General features: G+C 48.8%; 1 protein-coding gene across 1 annotated transcript in view; it reads left to right on the forward strand.

The window, feature by feature from the left end:
- The first annotated feature begins 10,970 nt into the window (after positions 1-10,970).
- Positions 10,971-18,262, forward strand: part of LOC119197511 (zinc finger protein 407) — a 44,808-nt gene continuing 37,516 nt past the window's right edge. Inside the window, exons 1-2 of the mRNA XM_062565615.1 lie at positions 10,971-11,133; positions 17,404-17,487. Coding sequence (XP_062421599.1) covers positions 11,028-11,133; positions 17,404-17,487 — 190 coding nt within the window. The 5' untranslated portion in view covers positions 10,971-11,027. The remainder of the gene's footprint in view (positions 11,134-17,403; positions 17,488-18,262) is intronic.

The following is an 18,262-nucleotide window of genomic DNA, read 5'->3' on the forward strand; positions in this document are numbered from 1 at the left end:
CCCCGGGGGGGGGGGGGGGGGGGGTTCACTATTGAGACTGTCACTCTCAATTTGGGCTAACGGTAAGCATGCACAAGGCCTCCTGGACATTCCCCCCCACCTGCTCTCACCCCACTCCCCCTCACACACACCCACCCCCCCCCCCCCCCCCCCCCCCCCGCTGCCCCCGCGGCGGAATAGCCGCGGTGACAGTTTGATTAGATCATCAATCGTGGCCGTTAACAGCGGTTTTCCTGAGCACCTGGACCGGCAGGTCACAGCTGGCTCTGAGCTACCGCTGTCCCCCTGACCCAGAGTGTGTGTGTGTGTGTGTGTGTGTGTGCGTGTGCGTGGTTAAGTATGCTGGCCTCCACTTGTTTTTGTGTCTGCGGCACCGGCTCTTTGTACTGTATTTGTGAACTTCGGGCCGTGCGTGTCGCATTGGTCCTACGTGTGGGGAACACGGTGATGTTTGGTTTCCACGTGAGGGCACAGTTGTGTTTGTGCGTTTGTCGGCTTGTCGACTCGTGCGTTATCTCGAGATGATGCGAGCACATGTTTCAGTTTAATACGAATGAGAAATTCATTTCCTCGGGGGGTCTTTACACCCATCGTGGTTTTTTTCCGATGATTTTTTCTTTTCTTTTTTTGGTCCGACCTCGGAGGCTGAATCCCGAATGAATGTTTCAATTCTTCTCCTGAGTCGGTGAGGGACTACTTTCCACAAACGACAGGTGAAAATATAAACTGCAACGCACGCTAAGAGACAGCGAGAAGAATAGAATTAGAGGAACTGAATAATGGAGGACACATCTGTATCTGTGCGGTCTCCACCGCCTACTTTCCAGGGCGCATTGTTCATTGTTTGCAGATATCACCGATAGCCGTATGCAGCAGTTACGGCTATTCATCTGCAACACCACACACACACACACACACACACACATCGTAGCGTGGACCCAGTACACTTCACAAAACGCACACAAACATAAATTTGCCTCCCCGCGTTGTCTTCGGCGGCTGTATCAGGTCTCCTCGTCGCTCTGGTAAAGCGGTTATATTTATGGGCTAACAATAATGGGACAAAGTGTGCGTCTCATTGCGATTCCTCAGGTATCCCGTGATTAAATAAACGTACCCGGTCTTTTCATAAAACTTGTTTATGGCAGCGTGGCGCCATATGCTGCTGCTTCCACCCCACCCACCCATTGCTTCCCCCCTCTCTCTCTCTCTCTCTCCCTTCTCTTTGTCTCTCTCTCTCTCACACGCGGGTTCTCTCCACGCTTCATGCGCTGCCCCTACACTGCCTCCACCAGATGCAGGCCAGCCATTATTCTGCGGTGGAGTTGTGGTGGGGAAGCTAAAGTTGTGAATTAACATGTAGAAGCCATTACAGAGCGATGATGATATCCATCTGGGGCCCGTTGGTAGGTGCTACTTAGTAGATTGTCTGCGCTGTAATGGCACAACAGTAACGATATGATTCTGGTGTATCAACTCCGGCGCCTGATCCGATCGTTTCTGTTGAGAAGTGTGACTTATTTCACTTCAAAGAGTAGTTACAAACTGCTTAAAACTTAGTTATGATCCTGCTCCATTCATGTTTCATGCCTTCATCTTAAATGAAAGCGACCTTTAACATTGGAATAAAAACCAAACAAGAACCTGAGGAAAGTGGAGATCGTGGTAATAGCAATCACACTGAATCTAAATTAAGCTCCGGTCGTTGTCTGAGCTCGTAATGGAAATGGAATGTGGAGGATCATTTCTTAAAAAGTTCAAATACAGCGTGTGAGGATCACTTACTCATCACGCCAATTGTTTTGAATCCCAGATAATTGAAACACTTTCCTCCCCCGAAATGTGCGTGACCCTGTGGCCCTCCGTGGCTGGATTGGCTTTGCAAACACAGACAAAGTAGCAAAAGTTGCAAGTGGTAATTAATTCGCCAAAGTGTGTGCGTGTGTGTGTGTGTGTGTGTGTGGGGGGGGGTTCCTGGGGATGAAAAAAAACAACAGTTGCTACAAAGCAAAGTGAGAAAAGCAATTAACTCCTGCAGCCGGGACATGGCAGTGAACACGTGTGAGCGTGCAGCGCGGCGCCTCGCGTGGCGTCCTCGTCCAGAGAGGACAGAGAGGACGCTGTGTGTGTGTGTGCGGGGGACTTCAGGTTGGTGCCTATTGATGGGCCGCTTCACATTAACCCCCGACGCGCTAATATGCTCAACAATGGCCCAAATCACCTAAGCAGGGAGGACGAACCTAACGCGCACCCCCGAACTCTGTAGCAACTACTCTACTGTCCCCCCACCCCCCCCCCCCCCCCCTACCCAATGACCAAGATTAATGAAACCTCCAGCGTTTTTAATTAGCACGGCCGCAGTCATCAATTACGCCTGCCCCACCCCAAATACAAATATTGTTATATTTGGGGGGTGAGGGGGGGGATTCTTGATTTATTTCATTGTGGGGGCCGAAGGAGTGAGATGAATGGCCTCCCATCATGGTCATTTGCAGAGATGAGGAGGAGGAGGAGGAGGAGGAGAAGGGAGAGTGTGGGGTGGGTTGGGTAATAAGACCAGGGTGGGGGCCTGGAGGGGTGGGTGGCGGTACCACAGAGGACATGGACCGGGCTAGCTGTGGGGGGGGGGGGGATACAACCAGTGTTGTTGGATCTCACTTCACCTGTGTCCAGGGACCCAAGCAGGCGCCCCCCCCCCTCCCCCCCCCCGAAGACGAAGCGTCCGCCACGTGCGACGCACACAGGTTTAGCACGACGCCTCGGTCGGACACGGGGCGACACATTGCTGGTTTCTAGTACCTAGTTAGTTTCAAGCGGCATTCCTCCGTTGCTGCCTGCAGGACCTCTACACTCGTCCCCCCCCCCACCCCGGCGTCCAACAAATTCTTCTTTTATTACTCCGCGCACACTTTGCCGACTGCTCTTGTTGCACATTTTGCATGATCCTTCTCCAGGAGCTTTATTAAGTTCTGCCCCTTGAAGCACTCATATTGCTCTCTTAACACCTCGTGCTGGCTTCGCTGCGCTATTCTTCAACACTTTGTTAATGAGGTTAAAAGTTTTTTTTTTACTTCTTCTTCCGATGTCTGGAATGGACATCCCCCCCCCCCCCCCCACCCTCCGCCGTGACGGCTCCCACACTAAGCCCGGATAGCTGTTGAAAATGAGACTTAATGTAACAAATAAAAAAGCAACTATTGCCGACTACTCCATAAGTGATGAACTTGTGTTGTGTGGCTCCTTTCTGCACTTCCTCGTATCTGACCAGGCCACGTTGTTTGCAATAATGTGCATGTGCTGCTTTATGACTTGAAGATGTACGCGGCTCATTTCTGTGGTTTGGGAGTTTGTGCTGCGGCGAGCCACCAGTTTCACTTGTGCTGGCCACACACACACACACACACACACACATTTTATACACTCACTGTCACGGCGATCGCCTGCCCGACGACTCCAGAGAGAAGGGTGGGGAAACATCTTGAATATTTTATGGAGCTCGGGAACCCCACCTCGGTTTTCCTCACCCAGCAAACCCCCATCGCTGTGTCCAGCAGCGAGCACACACACACACACACACACACACGCTCGTACAGACACACACTCACCAGCAAAAAGCAGAAATAATGTTTTAAATGCAATCATTGTCAGGCCCCAACAATGTCATTTATCAAGGGAGCATTTGGGACTGTATAATAAGTTTCACATTATTAATACAATTTTTCATCCTCTGTCAAGCCTATCTGATTTATGGCACGCATGTGATCTAAGGTGATCATTGAATTACAATTCCAGTAATAACACAGAGAATAGACCTGGTCTTTTACTTCTGCGCAGTGGAGCACACACACACACACACACTCACGTGTACACACATACACGTACACAAACAGTCCTGGATAAACAGAACAATTACACACAACATACAGGAATAGTCACAAAAAGCCCGTCTGTGTTGTAGCTTTAACCGCTCACACGATGAAGCAAATTCGCTAAACATTAGTTTGGTAAACCAATATGCCAGCTTCCTAATTTCAGTGGTAGACGGAGGATAAAGGGGGTAAAAAAGGCCCCTGTTAATTAGATAAGGGACGAAGCTCATTATTTTCAAATGGTACGGAGGCCAACAGAGTAAATATGAGTGGCCTGTTAGGGGCCTGGTAATGGGACGGGAATGCACGTCGTTACGGGGCCCAGTGATTTACAGCCAGGCGCTCCCTGATGTATAGACTGTACCCTTTTTTTTTCTTCTTTTTTTATTAAGTGGCTGTCGTTACGGTCACTGGCTCAGTCATTTCCCTTTGTGTCTAATCAAGATCCATATCCAGACACCCCCGCCATCCAGACCCCAGCCGCTCCAGATGGGAGAGAAATGAAGGGAATGCCTGTGCGCTCCTTTTCGCACGGCCACCGTCTCTAAGCCACACCCCCCCCCCTCCACCCCCCACCACCCCCCGACCCCCCTCCCGCCCCGTTTGGTTCCCGGCACTAGACGCAGATAATAGATCCTAACAAACGGCAGCAACAAACAAACAAATAGCAATGTGAAATTCTTTTGAGGTAATTGGACAATAAAGACAGACTCGGTTCATAACATTTGGATCCAGTTTGAACAAGTATCTGCTCTGTTAGCAGTCATGCTCTGGCTTTATCAGATTTGCAGGCTGTTGAGGGCCCGTTGATCGGCGTCGTACATCATCCTGTTTGATTTGCGTTTGCAGCGAATTTGGGCAAGCCGCTAATTGGATTTGCGGGTAGTCTAGGAGTCGGTTAAAGATGGTAAACAGCGGAGCATACTTGTCCCCCCTTCCCTTCCCTCCCCTCCCCCTCGACTCTGTGCCCCACGAGCTCCGGGAAAAAAAAAAAACCCCGCCAGCGCTCCTCAGGATCGCCACCATTCATGACACTTTTTCTCTGTATCCTTAAAAGATAATTATGTTTATCACCCATATTCTCTCCCCCCCCCCCCCTCCACTCAGCTCCCCGTCCCTTCCCTTTTGTGTACCTTTAGAGCACACAATCGCGGCATGAAAACATAAATATTTCTGCCGCACAGCAGCGCTGGCAGGTGAGCCTAATGAAATTCCAGGAGTGTAATTTGATTTACGAGGCGCTAATGCGGCCTGATATTAGAGAGAAAAAGCCGCGATACGGCTGCCTTGTGCTGTATTTAAGGCCTATCAGAAGCCTGATAAAGAGCATCCCGTCCTCAGCACTGCGCCTGAGTTATTGTTGCAGATATTCATATTGATAGTAATTCTTCCTGACGCAATTTAGTGCCGGCAATATATAAATATGGAGATAATAGTTAATTTTGGTGGCTGCTCAGATTGCGGCGCTTTAAATCCAGGACTTGGGCAAAAAAAAACCAAAAAAACTTTGAGCTGTGAGGCATCTGGACGCTTTTTAAAGTGCCGTTTAAAGGACGGTTGGGCGGGGGGGGGGGGGCCCTGACCAAACACACAAATCAGAGCTGCTAATTTCAGCGTGAGGCTTTTTGGAGCTCTTGATTTCCAGCTCTTTGGGTTGAAAAACCTTTTTGATTATTAATGCGATATGCTCAAAACCTATTAAGCCTTTAAATTCACTGAGTCTGGAAACAAGACCTCTGCCAGTAAGTGCATACTAGAAAGGCGTCATTTTGTCTTCACAGTCACGTTGTTTCATTCTCGCTCCAAAATAATAAAAAAAAAAAAAAAGTCTTGTGATTTAACGCTGCTAGTGCAGCTCAGTGCCCCCACCCACCCGTAACCGTGCGTGCGCGCGTGCATGCATGCGCATACTTGCCTTGCAAAAATATAGGCCTGTGTGTTTGGGACTATTGAGCTACGGCTCATAATAAAAACAGGCAATAACAGGGCCACCACAGAGGGACCTGGCCTTTGTGTACCTCCTTGCTCCCCTCTCCCGTCCGCGCCACCTCCCTTTCCTCCTCCTCCTCCTCCTCCTCCTCCTCCCCCCTAAGTTATGGGCTGAATAACAGCGCAACAATATTAAGATAACGTTTCCTGATTGTTTGTCAGGCAGGAGGCTCCTTCACCCCGCTTTCATCACGTCCACCGTGTTCATTAAATTGACAATTTGTATTTGCCCTACAGCGGGATAAACAGGAGCTTATCTGATGGGCCTGGTCTTTTATTATTTATTTCATTATCTCTATCTCTCTCTCTCTCTCTCTCTCTCCTCCCCCTCTTTCTCCAGGGATTGAAGGTAAACATAAATCAGCAGCAGCATCTCTGTGGTGTGCCGCTGTTTGTGTTGCAGTCACATGCCGCGGCAGTCCTCCCCCCCCCCCCCCCACCCGAGGAGGCTCGTCTTCTGACGCGCGCGGCCTCTTCGTGGAGGTTTGCGCCCGTCGCGACACGCTGGCGATCAGCTCCTGCACATGGGACTCGATAAGCCCCCCCCACCCCACCCCCCACCATTGGCCCTTCTCCCTACAGTTTGCCTCGTTTGCTGCTCGTCTGTGTTCACTTGAATAACAAACCAGCGCCACCCGGGCATCTGGTTTGCGCATTGACGGCAGCACTTGGGAAAGCGTTTCCCCCGAAGCACCGTGAGCGATGATGTCGCCCGGTTCGATCCCTCCGCTGAGGAGCAAGCCTGTCGTCGGCCCACATTGTGCAGGCCAATGAGAAATAACGACGCCGACGTGCTTACTTAGGAAACACTTGCCCCAGAAATGTAATCTTTATCCCATTTTTTAGCCAACAGCCCCCCCCCCCCCCCCCCCCCCCCCACCCCCTCCTCTCTAATCAGGTTTCAATTGACTGCCATTGAGGGAAGAGTCTCTCCTCAGACACATGCGTATGTCCGAAGCCAGTCAGACACCATTTGAGGCTTACTCAGTCTTCCTCCCAATATCTGGGAGAGCTCAGGGCCAAATGATTTAATCTTCATTCAGCTAATTTAGTCTGGATTTAAGCTGCCGGGTTGTCGAAAGTGCAGAGTGATGGAGTCTGAAAACAGGATGAGAGGGAAGAGGGAGAGGAGGGAGGGAGAAGGGAAACGGAGCGCGAGAGAAAAAAGGTAGAGCGATGGAGGGAGAAAGAGAGAGACGGGGGAGTGTAGGTGGGGGGGGGGGGGGGGGGGGGGGGGGGGGGTGAAGATGATGATCCATCCTGACCCTAGTGAATGCTGTCATGTTCCTCCCTCTAGGTAATCTCTCTCACTCACTTGCTATTTTGCATGTGAAAATGCTCTCCTGACAGTTGCATATCAGATACATTTGCCCCCCCCCGCCCCCCACCACCCCTCCTGCCCCCCTCTGTTTCCCCCCTCAACCAAATAAACAACAGTCCTCACTTTGAAGTTGTCTGTTTGTGTCAGTTCGGCTTGAGGCGAGAGTCGGCCTCTCTCTCCCTTTCTGTCTTTGTGTTGCCGTGTGAGAGTCGGTGGCTTATTTTCTCTCAGCGACCGGCCAACAAGACCCCCTGAAACCCCCCCCCCCCCCCACCCCCAACCACAGGAAAGGACCCTTTGGCCGTCCAAAAAGACAATTTGCTCAAGCCATTAAACAAACACGACCATTGATCATCGCAGCATTGAAACCAAACTACAACGTACACAAATATCAGAACGCTCTTTATCCCAAAATGTCCTCACGCACCATCCAGAACACACATTACACTTAACACACACTCTGCAAGATCCCCCTCGACAAGCCCCACCTCCCCACATGGGGGCGGTAGTGAGTTTTTGGTCATGAGTGACGTCTTTTCTTTTTGTGTTTTTTTGCTTTTCTTCACCCCCCCCAACCCACACACAACCCCTGGTATGGAGGTACCGTATCCGCTCCCGAGGGAGGCCAGCGTGGCCTGCGATGTAGTGACAGTGGCCCCGCGTGCCTGAACTGATGACAGGATCACACCACAGCACCGGCACGGAAATCAGTGACGCCGCGCCACGCAGCTTTACCAAGGCGCATGGCAAGAGGCCCGCCTGGGCCTTTGAATGAATCCGCACCGGGTGTCAATCATGTCACGTTGCCTCGCGATCAGAAGGAAATAGAGAGGGAGGAGACGGAGAGAAGCGGGAGAGAAAGAGACGCAGGGAGATAATGACTGCGAGAGGTTATGGTTCATTGCCGACGTGGTCTCTGCTGATCAGAGCTTGACAGTTATATGAAAAAAAGCAAATGGTTCGTCCTTTTTTGAAGTGTTTCTATGAATATTCCTGGATTTGTAGCCGTGATCTGCTGGATTTGGTTTGGTCTCTCTCTCGCGTGTGGTAATTCATCACCAAAAAAGGGAAAAGGTGTGCAACGAGCATCGAAAAGGATTAATAATCCGGACATGCGTTTAAAGCTCAAACACACAACACAACTTCCTCCTCAGTCAAATGTTAATGTTGTTAATGTGTTTCATTTATCTTGCGATTAGGCTCATACGAATGTAATTAAATTATTGATGTTTGTGTTTTTTCTGCCTGAGGGGGACCCGTGTCGCCTCCTGTGCACTCTCCCACAGAGGTTTTGTGAAGGATTACATGTACATGGCAATGCATCTGTTTCTATTAACAGCACCTGAGTCTATTCAGGTTCTTAAAACATACAATCATCAATATATCAATATATATATATTTGTTGCTTGTTCTTTGAGAGCAGAACTGCCCATTGCTGATTTCCTTTGATTATTTATAAACACCCACAGACCAAATTCGGCCCTAAATTCCCTTAAAACTACGAGTTTCAGAAGCTTCTCAGGCTGTGTTGAATCGAAAATATTGCTGATGTGGCAGCATCTTTGAATTAATTGTGGTTGTTTGTTTTTTTTTGCTTTTTGAATTCACTTGAGATACTTTAAACTGGCAGACCTCTCCTTCTCTCTCACCACAGCCCGTCTTGCTCACTCTCCCTCTTTCACACACGCATGCAGCAAATCTCTCAGCCTCTCCTCTTTCTCTCTCCACCGCCTACCTTGGGTGTGCTTTGCATGGCGCCCGGCGGTTTAGAGGCAGTATGCATATGTATGGGCGAGACGGTGCATCGTGACGGGATCTGACACGCGGGGACAAGATCAAAGCGCTCCATCTGATCCCATAAAAACAGACGCAAACCCTCCTCTCATCCGTACAAAACCCCCACTGATAGTCCACCGCCAGCCCCGACTCCTCCATCTCCTCTCCTGCTGCCTCACTTCTCCCTGCGTGCCGTTTTTTCCCCCTCCGTCCCAGCGTGCAGCGCGCCCGCGTCCAGGCCTCCCCGCCTGCCCCCCCCCCCCCCCCCCCCCCCCGCTCTGCCATTACGCCCTGTGATAAACAACGGCCCGTTTAGCTCATAAAGCAGGAGTGTTGTGCATAATGCTTACGATAAAAGATAGCATCTCTTCACTCATCTTATTTACTTCTCCCCCACGGTGGAACGGGCGACGGGCTGTTCTATGTAAATGCCACAGGGGGAGGAGGGGAGGTCGGGGGGGGGGCATACATCTGTTAGTCAAATAAAGTCGCTGCCAAGTGAGTTGATGAGATCGGGAGGGAAATGGGTCGGTTTGAATATGCATCGGAGCTTAGAGCCAGGTGATGGAGGCGCCATTTTAAAAGCTCCATCCTTCTTGGGTGGGTGAGCCTAAAATGTCTTCTGAACCCGCATGAGATGACACCCATAACACGTGTAGATTGATCCTTATGGAACATATAGATCGAAATGGAAAGCCAGAACACTTTTTCCCTCTCTACCCCCCCCCCCCCGTCTTTAATTCCCCCCTTTCTCTTTTGCCTCCCTCCCCTCTCGTTCCCCTTTACACCCCCCCCCCCCTCTTCCAGTAAGGAAGATGTATGAGTTTGAATTATTGATTCAGACACATGCTACATGCTGCTTGGAGTCATTATTTGTTCAGGTGAGTGTCGTGCTGCTCGCTATGAAACAGATACCACAGGGATTAAGCGACACAATCAGGACCTAAAGACAGCCGCCCTCCCTACAATAACACGGCCCTCGCTGCAAGACGAATGCTCCCCAAAACCCGCCTTCATTTGTTTATGACTCGCACATTAGTCATCTGTGTCGAAATTGTAGCGCAGGGGTAAAGATTAATTCAAGCAGGGCTTTGTCTATTGTTTTTACCTCCGCGTGTTGGTTGAAGCAGACGGATAAAGGTGCAAACATCCTACACGTTGAAATATAAATATATATATATATAAAAACAAACACAGCTTTTGTTGGGCGGCGGGTGTCGGCATAAAGAGCAGACAGACTTCTGTGCTTAAGGAGGAGCACCAGACACATCTAAACAATGCTCGCAATGTTGCACTCAAAAGAGCCTTTTGACACCAATAAGACAAAAAGTTTATAGTTTATGTTATATATACACAGGCTTATGTATTTATTGAAATGACAACCGGCTATCCAAATGAGAGCGAGTCTTATGAGCAGAGGTCGGAAGGACGTGTTTGTGGAAAAGCCAGGATGGAGGGAAGCTCTGATACAGGAGCCCTGAGAGAGAGGCGGGAGGTAAAATGTTGCTAACTGTTCATTTAGCCCTGGCTAAGTGGTCAGGGACGCTGGACAGGTGAACTTTATTCTCCCCACTGGCCCTGCGGGGTGGGGGTATGTGTGTGTGTGTGTGTGTGTGTGTTTGTGTGGACTGTAACAGAATTTCTCTAGTCCTCTGGGCCCTGGTGCAAAGCAGAGAATAAATGGTGGAGGTGGCAGGCCAGGACAGAAAAATCAATGCCTGCTTATACAGACATGACACACCAGCAGCCAACTGCATTGTGTGTGTGTGTGTGTGTGTGTGTGTGTGTGTGTGTGTGTGGGCGTAGATGTACAGCACACAGTCACACGGCCCTGTGTTCTATTGCCGTGAGTACCCAGCATCCCCCATTTCCTCTCTCACAGGGTAGATTGTCTAGCATTTTATGTCAGCTTTGGGATCAGTAAATAACTCTTTGTTTTTTTTTCTTCTCCTCCTCCTCCTCCTCCTCCTCCTCCTCCTCCTCATTCCCTTCTGCCTCGCTTCCCCTGCAGGAAGTTTGAATGCGAGTTGTGCGATCGCTCCTTCAGTGAAAAATGGGCCCTGAACAACCACATGAAACTGCACAGTGGGGAGAAACCATATAAGTGCGCCTGGCCTTCTTGCCACTACGCCTTCCTCAACCTGTCGGCCATGAAGGACCACTACAGGACGCACACAGGTGAGGCGACGAGAGCCGGTAACCCTCCACCATGAGCCGTTACTGCCGTGCTCCTCCAGGAACACTCTTAACGGCACAATTCATGGGGTTTGCTTTTTTTTACAGGCAAATGGTGTTTTTGTGAGTTTGGGACAAAGGGTTATTCATCAAGACACACTATACTTGGATCAGACAAAATGTACTTTTTCATTCTTCTATAGACAAAAATGAAGTGTGTGTGTTAGCTGTGAAAATCTCACATTAATTATGAATCTTCACAGCTTTGTTTGGAGAGAAGAAAAAAAAAACATACACACGTTTTTGGCCGGTGATAGCCACGACTTGTCCATCTGTACCGATTTTCAACATCCTGCGAAAGTGGAGAACTAGTTCTTGGCCATCTTGCAGACACACTTGTTGGGCGGTTAAACCCTTACCTTGTGATCTCAATAGGACCGTCACATTTCATACCACGTTCTATCAGCCAAATATCTCTGAATAGAGACGCTTGTTTTCCAAAGAGAGAAGGAATGAGATGTTTGGCTCTCATGTTTGTTTGTGTTTTTTTTTCTTGCAATCCTCCAGACTTGGAAGGGTTGCTCGATGAGGGAATTAAGGTAGTGTGTGTTCCCCTAATCCAACTGGTCGTCATGTGTATTTCCCCAAAATCCATCTGGTCGCCAAGCAAGTCTTCCCCACACCCAGCTGGTCAGCGAGTGTGTGTGTTCATCAAATCCATCTGATCCTCAAGAGTGTGTTTTCCCACAGCGACGCGCTCGAGCTGTTTGTTCCTCTATGGCGCAAAAAAAAATGAATGACAACATTTTTTTTTAAATTAGCTTTTTAATCTACGTTCACATTTAAGTGATTCTTCTATGGAGGTTGCATAAAGTGGTGCTTTAGTTTGTTTTTTTTACCGGCTAAAAGCTCTGGATAGACAGATGGTGCGGTGGGAGGATGCTGTCTTGAATAATCGCCCCCGGAGTCGGAGTCTGGCTCTCTGAAGGTGTCTTTGTGCCGCAGCATCGCAGCAGCTTCCCCTCGGCCTCCGTAATGTCCCACACACGACTCCTTGATGCCCTTTTAAGTCAATGACAGGAGCAGCAGCCGCCAGTGGCCTGACAGCCTGACTGAGCGCTTGCAGGAGAGCCCTCCATCCGTCACGGGTGCCTGCTGTGCGTGGGGGTGGGTGTGTGTGTGTGTGTGTGTGTGTGTGTGCGCGAGAGAGTGAGAGTGTGTAGACTTGCTGGATGTTATTCTAAATGTGTTTTAACAGTGATGTAACGTCAAGGCGCCTCTGACATAATTAGGCGTTTTATTTTCATTTGTTTCCAGCCCTCATCATTCCCCATCAGGCGGCTGGCGTCACACTGTCACCTAGCTGTCACCAGAAGAGGCGTAGGGTGGTGGGCTGGTGGTGCAGTGGGTGTGTGTGTGTGTGTGTGTGTGTGTGTGTGAGTGAGTGAGAGAGTTTGGCAGGAGGAAACATAGACTTGAAGAGAGCGAGTGAAGTGATTGAGATGGAAGCAGGAACATGATGAGATGGGAAAGCTGGAAAGATCAAGGGTGACCCAGTAAGAACGTAGGAAAATAGGAGATTGAACCTGAAACAACCTCATTCTGGTGAGCGACGCGACCTGACTTGATTAGCAACACCCAAAAAAGCAAATACAATTTGCTCGGCTGTGACCCCCAACACTCCTTTGCCGGTGGTAATTGCTGCCGGGTCGGACGGTTAGCTGCAGCTATACAATCATTGCAATCACATTCCAGCAGGCAACCTGACACACTGAAATATTATCTGCATGTGTGTGATCCGTTTAAAGGTTATAAATGTGCTCCTTTGCGGCACTAGGATGCAATACTAATAAAACAAGTAGGAGACTTTAAAGTTGAGCTAAATCTTTCCTGGTGAGTTACATTGTGTGTGTGTGTGTGTGTGGGGGGGGGTCTACAGGAGCTGAGTGCAATGATGCACACATCCAGCTCTTTATATGAAACTGTAATATTCAAAGTCACTCACTGGAGAGAGACTAGTCTCTGCCTATCAAAAACCTCACCACGGTGGCAGGTTTTGGAGCGATGGGCTTTTCTCCACTGGGCACGCTTAGGTAGGGTGTCATGCTGGCATACCATCAGGCAGATTGAGCACCACCTGAGCTCTTAGATAGTGTGGAAATATAGATCCAACTCGGAAAGAGGCCTTCGCTGTGTAATCCTGCGTAAGGTTCGGCATGCATGTGCGGGGACAAGGACGCGGTGGAAGAAGCATTTTGGTTTGTAGTGAGGTCTCAAACGGGCTCTTCTTAAAACCAGCCAGTCACGTCGTCTTAGAACTTCAACTCCACTCCCGCGTCCCAACCCGCTGATCGGAGCGTGAACGACGGACCGGCGCATGAAAGCGGAAGTCCTGGCCCGGATATCCGCTGGCTGCACTGGAGGGCCTGAGATAATCGGCATCGGATTGATTTCTTTTTTTCTTTTAACATCCTTTTACAGGGCTCGTGTTTCCGAACAAGTCAGCTTGAAGCAGTACAAAGTGAGCAGGACATGGCCTATTTCATCAAGCAATGACAACATTTTAAAACATACTCAGTGCTGTGCTCAGAGCATTGTGTCATTTTTGCTGACATCCAGATCTGGGTTTGTTTTTTTTTAAGTGACATGTAACACCCATCGCTCAAAAACTGCGGGTAAAAAGGAAGCGCCACATCTTTTTACCCTCGCCGTGCCGTGTGCAATGTGACGGTGGAAAGCTTGACGTGCATAGCAACAGTAACCAAGAGGGGTCACGACTTAGCGAATGGTCAGTTCAGTCGCGGCGAACCCTGCGATCCAATAAGGATCAGGTGGTCGCCAAGCAACCGACCAGGACCAAGGAGTAACATCCCATGTTCCGCCGTCCGGTGGGTAGCGTTAACACCTCTGCTCCCCCCCCTCTGCTGCCCCCACCGGGTTTCATTGTTCCGCTCTGATTTGCGACTCTTTTATGTTAATCACGCCCATTCTCACGCACCAGTCCTGTCTGAGGGAAGTGTGTGTGTGTGTGTGTGTGTGTGTGTGTGTGTGTGTGGGGGTGGGTCATCAGCCACCAGGGTCATTTGTAACGGCTGATGAATGAGCGACTCACATAAATAAATAAGTGCACTGACTCTGACCCGCCCTGCTTTTCCCAGGCTCTGGTGCGTCGTGGGGAGTGTGGTGGAGAGGGGGGTTGTTATGGGGGGGGGGGGGGGTGAAACACTACGACAGGGCCACAATTGATTTCCTCATTGCTTCAGTTTGTCGCTTAATCTGGCGATATGCTGATAAATCTTCGCACTTTGTCAATTAATTTCCCAGAAAAATGAGACCCAAAATGGCGAGCACATCAATACAGCTGTGGATTCCGTGTCAAAAATTAAGCGGTAGAATTAATTGCCCTCCTATCCGCTCCTGCTAAAACATAACTAATGAGGGAGGCAATTATAGCTGCATGCAGACACCTCTGGGGTTATTTTAAACACACACACAAACATATATTCATATATATAATACATGTACACATGCAGACATGCAAAGAGAGGTTGTATATTTTAACTTCAAAATTCTTTTATTGTCTCGCAATAAGGCTCAGTTATATCCAGTCAGGTTTGGGGGGGGTTGAGCTGTATCACGGGATCAGAAGAGAAGAACCGATGAGCCATAATTCCCAAAGCCCAAAAGTTTAAGGACTGTCCGTGCAGACACATTAGCAGGAAATGTTTATTTTGAAGGGTGTATTTGTCAAAGACGCTATACCTGGGGTGGGGGCTATAAGCTTCTGAAACAGGTGAGTGTCACCTGCGGCTGGATTGGTTTGCTTGAAGGTTTGATGCTTAAGTTCAGAGGATATTTAGTTCCTTCGTTCCGTTAAGGAGGGTTAGGGTTTGCGGTTGTGTTGTAATTCATATTATTTACAGATGAAAAGGTCAACAGACATTGCCACGTTGTGTCGGTGCTTGCGAGGGGGTGGTGACAGCAGCACGTCACACTTCTCCCGCCCTCACCAGGTCCTCAGAGGGTCTCGCAGCAGATGAAAAGCACACACGTAATTTATCGCCAACGTTTCCTCCTCGAGAATAATTGTGGCGACCGCGGCCGGTAGCAGGGATCGATGGCTATGGATTTTTCTGTGGTGGGGTCTTGTAGCTTTGGGGCGTAATGAGAGATGGGAGGGGGTGGGGGGGCGTGGGGTGGGGGAGGGATGGGGGATGCAGGGGAGTGGAGGAGGGATGCTGTTTTTCGGATAGGAAGTAAAAAGGTTTAACCAGATCCTTAGTGTCTGCTTCTGCTTCGAATCAGGACTGGACCGCTTCTGTGCCTTCTCCTTCCTGACGGCGTTTCTGCTTGTCACTCATCAATCACCGGGATTGTCCCGACTGAGGAGGCTTATTATTATTATATATATATATTTTTTCATATGAAACCGTGTTCCTTTTAAACGGCTAACGGTTTTTTTCTCTCTTTCTTGTAAGTGGCCCCGCTTAAAACCCCTCCTCACAGCTGAGTGCCTCTGAATGGGTGTGACAAAGGGAACCGGAGGCTGCTTTGTCTTTTTCTGGACTCGGCAAAAGCCGCTCTCTGCGCACGGCGCCGCCGAGGCCCCCCAGCCGCGCGAGTCACACAAACGAGTTCAACATCAGCGTCCGGGATGAATGTTGAAGTGGCGGCGATCTCGGCTAGCGCGGTTCTGACAACGTTGTTTGTGTGTGTGTGTGTGTGTGTGTGTGTGTGTGTGCGGTGCCAGTCAAAAGTTTGGAGACGCCTTCTCACGCAGAGCGAGAGCGTCATGCTGTTAATGACGGGGGCCATATGCAGGGGAGAGAGGAGGAGTGCAGAAAGCCCTCCACGCGCCCCATCTGGAAGGCATCGCCTCCTCAAATGAAGTTGTACAAAACCATCCCATTGATAATAAAGCTAATTTTTATGGCTCTGACAAGTATGTAATTATGTTCAGCGGTGCTTTTCAGATTTTATCACAGTCAATAAACCACACTGGCAATTTCCCGTCCCCCCATTTGACATATTTACACGGATCCATCTGATTGGAGGAATTAGTTAGCTGTGAGAGCTCTGATGGATATACACTAGTGATCTGTGACTTCTGCTCGGCTCATCTGTTAGCCAACTACACCCGCTGCTCCTCCGCTCCGTCTGTCTCGCCTTTTTTTTTCTTCTTCTTTTCTTTCTCTCGGTTTCTCCTTTTTTTCCCCCCCCCCACTTCTCCCGATCCATTAACGCAGCCTTCATCGCCGCCTTTGTCTTTCTCCGCGTTGCTCAGCGGCCCCTCGGCAGGAGCTCCGAGCGCCGCTCCTTCTGTCTTCCACACTTTTTTTGCGCTGTAGGATTTCACAAATCTGCTTCAATAACCTTTCACTTTTCTACCTCCCCCCCCAATATCTGAGCATGTAATTTCACTGTTTAATTGTATTGTCTTTTGATTAATGTTGATGCGACGCTGAAATTAAAGAGCAGTAGGGACAGATTAGTTACACCGAGCCATATTTATTTGAGGCAGATGGAGGGAAAACAACTGAAATACGACAAATGTCATGAATTTCTTTGCTTCACATGCTCTCGTGAAATGATTTTTTATTTTTTTTTATTGATGCCATACTGTTGCAGTGTGTCACAACAGTTAATTGAAATACACATCAAGAGTAGGTTAATACATATATACATAATATTTTGTCTTTTAGTGGATAATCCTCCCTAAATATTAAAAGTTACACTTTCAGCATTAGAAATACACCGTTTGGTGGCAGGAAAGCGTGATTGGATGGCGTCGTCTCAAAGGTCCTATTAAACGGTAGTTTTTTTGTCTCTCACGCCTCGGGTCGGATTTGTGTTTCTGCAGCTGTCGTTTCTCTCATTTCTCACAACATTGTCGCCAAAGTGATGTTTGACACGTTTGAGCGCGTTTCAGCGTCTCTCAATCAAAGACCGCTGGGGAAACGCTACACGAGGGGGCGAGATCATCAGGCAGGATGTGAACAAGCCACCAGTTTTATTCGCTGATATCTTATAGAAAAATTTTAAAAAAAAAAGAAGGATAAGTGAAATGTTTTTTAGACAAAATCAAATCTTTCACTCAGGATCACTCATTCAAAACATGTTCTTACTGCTTAAGATTCATTTGAAATAATTGTTGGTCTCTTGAATGAGTTCTAGATTTTAATGAGTGTTTGAATTGAAATGTAAAAATCCCCCCTAATCGGTTTTGTTTCCTTCCACCCATCCTTGTTCCCTTCTCTCGATCTATCCCTGCAGGAGAGAAGTCTTATCTGTGCGACCTGTGTGGTTTCGCCGGAGGCACCAGACACGCCCTCACCAAACACCGGCGCCAACACACCGGTGAGAACGACACACTCGTGTCCACAACTCATTTAAGCGGCTGCCGGCTTTCCTAATCTCGGGACGGTGATTGACACCTGAAGATCCCAACAGCCACAGACAATTTTCTTTCACGTAGTTTTAGCGACTGTTTGCTGTCTTTTTCACACAAACACACACACACACACACACACACACACACACACACACACAGAGGCACATCAGTGCGACATGCTCCTGTCAGTGATAGGCATGTGTACCACTGTGGCTGAGTGATTCTGAGATTTTTAATTTCAGTTATCATTTCACCGTGTCATTCTGTCTGCTTAGGGAAATTGCATTTTTCAGATAGGCTGTCAATAACGACTGCTGTTTTTGGAAATTGGGATAGTGAAACAAACGCTATTCTCAACCGTCTTAATCTTGCAGGTGCCCATGGACCCCCCCCCCCCCCAAAAAAATACCAATCCTCGTCCCTCTCTCTCCCCATGTGGACGCGTGTCAGTTTTCATTGACAGCATTTTAAACGCCACTGCTCCAAAAGATTCTCTTTTTAAGAGTTTTTTTTTATGCGCTGTTTGGTATCTTTTCAACATCTCCCCTTCCATGCCCAACAACAGGGGGTTAGCAGCTCCCGAGGTTGGGTTGCAGGTTTTAAATAGTGACATTCCAGAAGTTGTTGAGTTAAATACAACCCTCACCACCCTGGTCAGCCATTTGAAATACGAAAGAATTAAAAGGTACAACTCTTTGTCCCAGCACTTTTAAATTAAATTGATATCTTAACCCTGTCAGC

This window comes from Pungitius pungitius, chromosome 11, assembly GCF_949316345.1.
Source record: "Pungitius pungitius chromosome 11, fPunPun2.1, whole genome shotgun sequence".
Lineage (NCBI taxonomy): Eukaryota > Metazoa > Chordata > Actinopteri > Perciformes > Gasterosteidae > Pungitius > Pungitius pungitius.